This window comes from Pseudopodoces humilis, chromosome 4, assembly GCF_049639895.1.
Source record: "Pseudopodoces humilis isolate 2021_Gansu_Grassland_sample_001 chromosome 4, ASM4963989v1, whole genome shotgun sequence".
NCBI classification, from domain to species: Eukaryota; Metazoa; Chordata; class Aves; order Passeriformes; family Paridae; genus Pseudopodoces; species Pseudopodoces humilis.
This window is the reverse complement of record NC_142203.1, coordinates 68,108,122-68,116,685: the sequence shown is the minus strand read 5'-3', so window position 1 is coordinate 68,116,685 and position 8,564 is coordinate 68,108,122. Positions and strand designations below refer to the sequence as shown.

At 57.1% G+C, this 8,564-nt stretch overlaps 1 protein-coding gene across 1 annotated transcript; it reads right to left on the bottom strand.

The window, feature by feature from the left end:
* Nucleotides 1-279: 279 nt before the first annotated feature.
* On the bottom strand, nt 280-7,444 carry LOC102112568 (uncharacterized). Its single transcript, XM_088054321.1, has 11 exons — nt 7,285-7,444; nt 5,615-5,866; nt 4,625-4,921; nt 4,151-4,248; nt 2,653-2,845; nt 2,404-2,515; nt 2,055-2,289; nt 1,800-1,839; nt 1,420-1,519; nt 1,294-1,340; nt 280-802 (listed from the first exon to the last, which is right to left on the bottom strand). Exons 1-10 carry the CDS (start codon nt 7,391-7,393, stop codon nt 1,298-1,300), a joined length of 1,479 nt encoding a protein of 492 aa, XP_087910447.1. The 5' UTR covers nt 7,394-7,444; the 3' UTR covers nt 280-802; nt 1,294-1,297.
* Between the last annotated feature and the right edge of the window lie 1,120 nt (nt 7,445-8,564).

The window sequence follows — 8,564 nt, the reverse complement described above, 5'->3', positions numbered from 1 at the left end:
AGCATGGGCACAGAATACGCTCTTGGCCAAAATGTGTGCTGAGGGCCATCACCTTTGATGGATTCCCACCACACATCTCCTCCAAACTCACATTAGTGCTGTCTAGCTCAGCTCAGGAGGTCAGAAAAGCTGTCAGGCACCACTAGAGGAATAGTGGGTCACAGCAGCCCTGTTCGTGGCTCCCCTCCACAAGGCAGAGTCAGCTCCTTGCAGGGGAATATGACCCCACAGGCGCAATGAGGGGACCAGGCAGGAGTTGTGTGGGACAGGCAGCCCCTCCAAAACATAAGCCTTTATTTGTTGTCCAGACAGAATAGGCAGAGCCACAAAGCATTCAGCCAGGCCTAGCAAAACCCTTGGCTTTGTTGGCTGAATATCAACAGAAAGGGCAGAAGGGTTGGGAGCCCAGAGGACAGCAAATGCCATCAGCCTGAGCCTGTGTGAGTCTGGGACTGGGAAATCTGGCATACAAGTTATGCTTCCAGGAAAGCAAAAATGAAAGCAAAGCCTGGAAAAAAGGATTACAGAAAGCCAGTTTCAAAGGCCTTACAAAGCAGTAAGCAAAACCTAGGAGGTGAGGAATGAAAAAGCTCAACCCTCCTTGGCCTTCTGTTTTCCTCATGCCCTGCTGAATTGGATGAATTACATGAGACCTCTATGCTGGTCAGTCACAGGAGAGCCAGGGGACATAGCAGTCATCAGCACTGGGGTGGGGTTATCCTTCCCATTTTCTTCATATCCTCAGTGCTCTGGATGTCTCCATGGTCCCGGATAGACTGATCTCCAGCCTAGCCACCTTTACCTGTGGAGAAAAAGGGCACCTAGTGTCAGAGACAGGCTGGAGCACACAGCAATGCCTGCCGCAGTCCAACACTTTCATCCCAGCTGTGCCCAACCACAGGGCTCCAGAGATGCCTGTCAGGTCTGAGGTGAGAGCAGCAGCCCCTCAGCCTGACCCTCCTGAGATCCCTCCCTGCAGATCCCTGGGAGGGATGGCACAGACATGGGTCCCTCAAAAACCTGAGCCTTTGTGATGCCCATCTTTGCTCACCCCTGTCCCTCCTCCAGGCAGCAAGCACTGCCTGGAACCAGACTGTGCTGCCATGTGGGGCTCAGTGGGCAGAGCCATCCTGACCATCCCCAGCTAAGGCAAATCAGCAGATGTGTCAGTGCAGTGTACAAACTGCTGCTTCTCCTGAAACTCACATTCTCCTGGGAAATTGCTGCTCTCATCCCACCTGCCCCACAGGCTTATAGCCTTTGATGGTTGTCTGCACAACTGCATTTTCCTACCTTTTTAACTATCCTCCTTAGTTTTGTTGGGCAAATACTTCTTTTTCCTAGAAAGGCAAAGGGGAGTTCTGGGTTAGAGGCTGGCATTGTGTATGTACCTGCTGAACCTGCCCACTTCCTACTCACTTGGAGAGCACAAACCACAGGATGACTGCAGCCACAAGGAGGACTGCCAACAGCACAACCAGTCCAATCACAATCCCATGCCACTGGAACGCAGTCTGCCCTGCAACCAACACAGAGCCAGGGGTGAGTGCCACAGCCTTGGCCTGCTGGCAAAGGACCCAAGAATGGCAAAGGCTATGTGCAAGTGTGTAGGCTGGTGTCCTGGCTGAGCTTTCTTCTGGGAAGAAGGGTCACCCCACATATGGGAATTTTGCTCTGTTCCACGTGAGACCCTAAAGCTGTTGCACTGAGCCAGCTCATTTCCAGGGAAGCTGCCAGGCTGGCAAAAGGGAAGTTGCTGGAGAGAGGCTTGGGCAGCACGAGTGAGAGGAGACACTTACCGACAGAGAAGCTGTAGCAGACACAGGTGAACTTCTCTGCCTGTTGGAGGAGACAAGAGGGAGAGCTGAGGCCACTGCTGCAGCACTGCCCTGCCTGGGGGCAAAGGTCCCCCGCCCGGGCCCGCGAGTGACCCGGCCGATGCCCCCAGGGACACGGTGGCGGCAAGGCACGGGAGGGAGAGGATTGTGCTGTCACAGGCAGCCCGGCCGCAGCGAGGGGCCGAGCCCCAGGGAGCGGGAGCCCGGCCACGGTACCTGCGGCCAGAGGCGGCTGAGGCGCAGCAGGGCCGTGTAGTCCCGGCCCGGGCGGAGGGCAGCGTTGTGCTGGCCCGGGCCGCGGCTGCCGTCGCCCAGCACGAAGTCGGTGGGGGCGGTGAGGTTGAGAAGAGCGGCCACGTAGACGCTGGCGTTGGAGAGCTGCGGCCGGCCCGAGCAGATGCCCTCGATGAGCGAGGCGTTGTGCGTGGCGGCCACGATGAGCTGGTGCTCCCTGCGGGGCCGAGAGCCGGTGGCAGCGGGGCACGGCGGAAGGGAGGCGTCTGCAGCCGGCGCTGGGCTGGGGAGAGCCGTGCCGGGGCTGCCGAGCTGCGGGGGCTGCGCTCACCTGGCTGCCCCGGGGGCCCGGGCGAGGGGGCGCAGGGGAAGCACGGCCGTGCCTTGGGACGGGGCGATGTCGCCCACGCTGCGGCAGCCGCTGCCCCGGCGGCGCGGGGTGTCTGCGGGGGAACAGCCGGGGAATGAATGAGCATCGGCACGGCTGTGCCAGGAGCAGGGGCAGCCTCGGGCGGCGCAGGCAGCCGAGCCCGGCCCGTCTGTGCCCCGGCTCCCGCGACGGCCACGCAGCGCGGCTTACCGGAGCTGTCGCTGTCAAAGTCCCTCATCAGCGGGGGCCCGGCTCCAGCAGCCGTCAGCCCCTGGATCGTCACGGTGTAGCTGCTGCCAGGGCTGTGCTCCGGCAGCCGGTGCTCGCTGACGGAGCCATTGAGGCGCAGCCGCTCCGTCTCCAGCACGCTGCTGTCCCCTGCCCTCCTGGCTGTGATGCTCAGCTGCGGACAGGAGACACAGCTGCAACCCGCGGGGACCGTGCCCGCAGCCGGCAACGTCCTGCCAGCCTTCCCTTCCCTTCCCTGGGCCTGCCCCGGCTCCAGAAGGCTCCGCAGAGGAGCGGGCAGGAGCCTCAGCCCCATGCGGGCTCCTCAGAGCGGAGGAGAGGAGGAATTGGGAGGCAGCGCTCGGGACGTGTGAGCAGCAGCCTCTGTGAGCAAAGGGCCGAGGCTCTGCGAAGGGAAGAGGGAAGCTGTTGGTTTGCAGGGCCGTAACAGATTCATGTACTGAGCCTGAGGACAGGTCACCCCAGGTGTATTGCAACACCGAGGCACCGCGGTGACATCCTCCGCCCGAGGAATCTAAGCTTCTCTTTCCTCTGTGTAAAGTTGGGCTCTGAAGGCTTTCTCTAAGAGAAAAGGACAACGACTAAAGTTTCCATAAGTAATACAGATGAAGGGTCCCCATTTGCCCATGCGTCAATCTGAATTTGTCATGAGATCCACGGCCATTCTCCCTTGCGGACAGAAACAGATGCTGGGCTTATGCACAAGTGAAGACAACTGGAAGTGGAAAAAAAGGATTCTGTTCATGCACGTGGGTGTCTGGGAGCAGGTAGCCAGATGAACAGGCTCCCAGCATTGTCAAGAGCTTGTCTGACAGCTTCTCCAGGAAAGAGCTGAGGAACAGCTTGCAAGGTCCCTGTCACAGCATGGGGACCTCTGTCCTCAGAAAGGACCTAGAGCATGCTGAGAACAATGTCACCAGCACACACAGCCCCTCCCACTCCAGAGAGCAGGGTTTTGCTGTGGAACGTGTCCCAAATCCAGAGACAGAGGAGATGCTTCTAGGCATGCATTGAGAAAAACTCAACAGAATGGTGCAGCTCTCTGGAGAAGGGGCTTTCAGGAGGGGCTTTCAGGAGGGACTTTCAGAGGATTAGTCAAACCACAAGTTTTTCTGTGGCAAGAACCAGAAACGAGTACGCAAGAGGCGCAGGAAACCCTGGGATGCCACGCCAGAGGACGCGTCACCATGTGTTGCACACCAGCCTCCAAAAGCCAAAGCCAAAGCAGAGCAGAGCCAGGAAGGAAGCCCCGAGAACATGGAGCTCTCACAGCTCTCTGGGCATCTCCAGAGCATGAGGAATGTTGAGAATGAAACAGAAAACGCTGGTGCTCAGCAGGGCCAGAGATTTACTGTCTGGGAGCTGTGGCTCATGCCAGCTGTCCCTTGCTCACACTTCCCAGTCTGCCTGCACAGAGCTCCAGGCCGGGAGGCGAGGCTCTGCCTTGGTCCCTCGGTACCTGGTATCCGATGATCTCCCCGTTGCAGGAGGGCAGCGAGTTCCAGCGGAGAGAGCCCCTGTCGGGATCCAGCCACAGCTGCTGCGGTTTGTCCGGCACTGGAAGCACACAGTGGGGTCACACACGGGGCCATGAGCAGGGGCTGAGGAGGAGGAGGGTGCAGGCAGCTCCTGGCCGTGGGACAGGCTGCAGAAGGGACTCCCTGCGAAGGCTTTGTCCCCGGCAAAGGCCTCATGTGCTGCAGCAGTGGGAAGCACAACAGTGTGGTGGGGAGTGGGACAATGAGGACAGGACGTGCCCTGCCCAGGGCTCTCCCAGCCCCTTCCCCAGAGCTCCACAGGAGCCAAGCAGCCCCGATCCCAGGCACATCCCTGCAGGGAGCAAGTGATCAGGCTGAGCTGGCAGGTGGTGGGCACATTGATCCACCTGTGACACAGCTCTGGACTGTTCCTCATCTCCGGTATTTCTGTGCACATACCTGTTTCCTCTGTCTCGTGAACAACCACGAGAAAAGGGTTGTGTTGGGGGGCAAGTCGATGGTGACACTGTACTCAGTGAAGGGCTGCAAAGGGGAGCAGGTGAATGTTCCCTCCTGGCCACGTAACATCTGCTCTCCCTTCACCTCCTCAGCCTCACAGGGAGGGGAGGAAGGCGCTGCCAGCCGGCACATGGCCCTCATGCCCTGGCAGGCACCAGGGAACCTGCAGGTCCAGTTCAGTTTGATGCTGGTGCTGGAAATCTCAAAGGTCTCAGGGTCAACCTGGAGGACTTCTGTGAAGGAAAAATTGCCAGAAGGTCACGTTATTCCCTTCCCAGCCCAGGCATGCAAGGATGGTGCAGTCAAGCGACCTTGCTCATCACCCAGCCCAGTGGGAGGGAAAGTGAGACTGAAGGTGGTCACTGCAGCTCTCCCAAAGGGGAGCAGGAGGAGTTGGACAGGAATGAATGTTGGGAAACGAGTGGACTACTACTGCTCAAGCAGTTTTCCCCATTTAGTCAAAACAGAGGTGTCTGTGTGTCCCAGAATCTCTACAGCCCATCAGGTACAGCACTGTTCTCCCTTGGAGGGAACATGAATGCCCTAAGCTGTGAGAAGAGGATGCTAAGCCTACACCCACCATGCCCCAGAACCTGGAGGGGCCCAGCCCACATGGAGCAAGCTGTGTTACTCACAGCCACACCATCTGAGGAGACACAGGCAGCAAAGCCCTGTGATCCATGTGCTGGCCACAAACTCCACCACAGATCCCTCTCCCATGCTTTTCTCCTTTGTGCACATGCTCTTGGCAGAAGCCCTCAGGGAGACCCTTATCACCCAGACCCCCAGGGGTGACCTGTAGGCTGGACTTGACACCTGCCATTTCCCTGGGCAACACAGAGCCCAAAACCTCCTGTGCACCACACCCTGCTTTCCCTGCTCAGGAAGGGCAGAGCAAGGCAGCCAAGAGAGCTCCTGATCCTTACCACTGCACTCCACGCTGGACCGAATGCGGACCCAGACACCTCTGGAGTTTCTTCCAGTCCACACTTCTCTGTATACAGGTTTCCCACGAGTGAAGGACTGGACTTCACTAGAACATTTGATATGGCTGAAGGATGGCTGGAAACCTTCAGGGCAGCTCAGCATCACTTCATCATTCTTCTTATAATTCTGCTGGTCTGGCACCAGCTGGAGTGTGGAGTCCCACAGGGGCCTTCGGCACATTTCTGGCATAGCTGAAAGAGGATGTTATTTGGGCCGGAGGTGAGGAGGTGAGATACAGATGAGAGGTGGGAGACAAATCCCCAGCAACCCCTCCAGCCTCTGAAGGAAGAGTGAAGGTGACACATCCATCTGCTGGGATGTGACCTTGTTGGGAAGGGGCTTTCCTTATGCATCGAAATTGTGAAGGATCACTCATCCATGAACCTGCCCCATTCACGCCTGTGTCCGTGGGCACCATATTCCCTTCTCCATAGCCCACAGCAAGGAGATTCCCAATCATCCCTGCCCTGGGAAACTCCCTCCAACCTCTCATTCAGGCTTGTACCCCAGCCCAGCTCAGGTGGCACTTGCTGGGCCATGGCACCACCACTCCTGCTGTCATGCATGTATGTCCCTTCAGCCAAGGCTCATCCCTGCCACAGGGTTCATCCATGCCCCTGTTACACTCCTGGGCTCCCCGTTCTCACTCACTCAGTGCCTTGGCTGCTTTGCTCCTGCCCCACACTGCTGGGCAGCAGGACAGGGGGTGAGCAATGCCTTCTCCATTCACATCTCCTGCTTTACCAATGCCCCTGCCCCTTTCTCCTGACATAACCCTTCCTTCTTCTCGTCACCTCCTCACCAAATTCGCCATTCTCCAGGCTCAGTAGCCAGAAGCTGAGTAGCTGGTCTCAGCAGTTTGTCCTGTGCTGCAGGGGGAGGCTTTGTGGCAGTGATTCCTACAGAGGAGGATACTGGCTTCTGGAAGGAGCCCTTGCCTGTTCAAGCCTCTGCAAGGAGCTTTGCAAGGCCTGAAGGGCTTAAAATACAATCTCTCTTCTCTTAAAGGGGCACACAAGGGATCTCACAACTTTACCACAAAGGGAAATGGTGACAAACCACTTGTGCTCAGGCTTTGCTGTCAAACAGCCCTGATGGCAAAAGACCAGCTTTGCCCAGCTGAGCACCACAACCAGCAGCTTTGACCCCTAGCACACAGCCATGACCAATGCTCAGCCACTGATCTTTCCCCAGTCCATCTGTCTGGCAAATCACCAGCAAGCTCCCTCTTGCACTGCTCTCAGCAGGCACAGTGTCCCTCAGCCACACCTGGGGACAGGATATGTACAGAAAGTGACACCTCCTTGAAGACCCTTCCCTGATTCACAGTGTGTGAACTGATGCCCAAATCATGCCCACTGTCTCCAGGGAATGACTGGCAAACTGGTTTTATGGAGGGCATGACCCATCCCCACACATCCAGGCCATTCCTGTCTCTCCCACAGAACCCCACATTGTAGCTCCTGTCCCTGGAACAGAGGCTTCCCCAGCTGACACAGCCCTCAGGAGCCTGTCTGGGCTCCAGCCCAGGGCTGCAGGCTGGAGATGATTATCCAGTGTACAGGAGGAAAGGCAGCAGAAGCTTCCAAGAGGAAGAACCGCTTCTTACCTGTTCCCTGGGGCACTATTTGGATGTTGAAAAAATCATCCTGGCCATGTGCTGACAGTAGAGATGCAAAGGCCAGGAGAAACCTCAGAGCCAGTGACTGCAGGGCCATCCTAGTGTGAAGTCCCCAGACAGGACTGAAATCTTAGCCCCACTTGCTGCCTCTGAGACCAGGCATCCGTATCTGACTATAAGGCTTGCAACAGGAAGGAAACAGACACATCTCCTCGTGAGATGCAGGAAGCTTCCTCTTTGGGCAGGGAACCTCCCATCACTGTCAGCACTTTTGCCTTTTGATATCTTTTTGCCCCAGAAGCATCCAGTCTCTGGGACTCAGTAGAAAGAACCTTGTTACCAAGATCCCAGAGTTTCTTCCCAAAACCCTCCTAGTTACCAGGGCATTCAATAAGTGTTACTCCTGTTTCTGAGGTAATAATCCAAGTGCTTCCTGACACTGCGTGGGTTTTAGAGTGCTGATGAGTCACTTCCCCTCAATGATCACAGGAGATGGAGGACCTTTGAGAAACCACATAAAGACCTGGTCAGAAGCACAGATAGGAATGGCGCATGAACTGTAAGGAGTACTTCAATGCCTAAACAGTCCGCGGCTCTTCTGAAAGAAACACTCCACCCACACCCTCTCTCATCCTTCCCCTTCTCTATCCTCAGCTGCCTCCTCCTCCTGCTCCCTCTCAGCCTGGAAGCGCTCTCCTCTGTCCCCAAGTGTGCAGACCACGCTGCCCTGCACTGCCAGCTGTGTGCTTGAGAAAACACTCACAGTACTTAACCATGCTCCTTTGCTCGTCAGCAGCCGCCGCTTTTCTCTTCCTCCAGAACCTCCCATCTACTTGGGATGTCTCAGATTCCAGAAGGCTGGGTGATCAGACATGGGGGGCTGCAGAGCACAGAGACCATGTCCCTCAGCTTTGCCTGTGGCACATGCACAGGACACACTCCTGCCCAGGGTGAAGGGTGCCCTGCTCACGGCTCCCCTCAACAAGGTGCAGTTAGCTCAGCACCCACGGAGAACAGCACCTCACAAGGGCAATGAGGGGACTAGGCAGGAGCTGGTAGCCCTGTCCAAACCACAAACCTTTACTGACTGCCTGCACAGAGCAGGTGGAGTCATGAGGCTGGCAGCCCTGGGTATCACTGGGTGTGGGGGGATGGAGTGGGAAGCAAGGTAGCCAGGGAGGTGGCAGGTGTTCTCCCCTATCCCAAGCCTGCTCATTCCCTTTTCTCAACCAGCAGCAGCCACACAGCTTTGAGTTGCTCTTCTCCTC

Excerpts from the sequence above, each read along its gene's own strand:
- LOC102112568 (XM_088054321.1), bottom strand. The coding sequence starts at position 7,393 with ATGGCCCTGCAGTCACTGGCTCTGAGGTTTCTCCTGGCCTTTGCATCT. Across the intron at positions 5,867-7,284 it reads AATAGTGCCCCAGGGAACAG|CTATGCCAGAAATGTGCCGA; the intron begins GTAAGAAGCGGT and ends ATCCTCTTTCAG. Across the intron at positions 1,341-1,419 it reads CTGTGGTTTGTGCTCTCCAA|GAAAAAGAAGTATTTGCCCA; the intron begins GTGAGTAGGAAG and ends TTGCCTTTCTAG.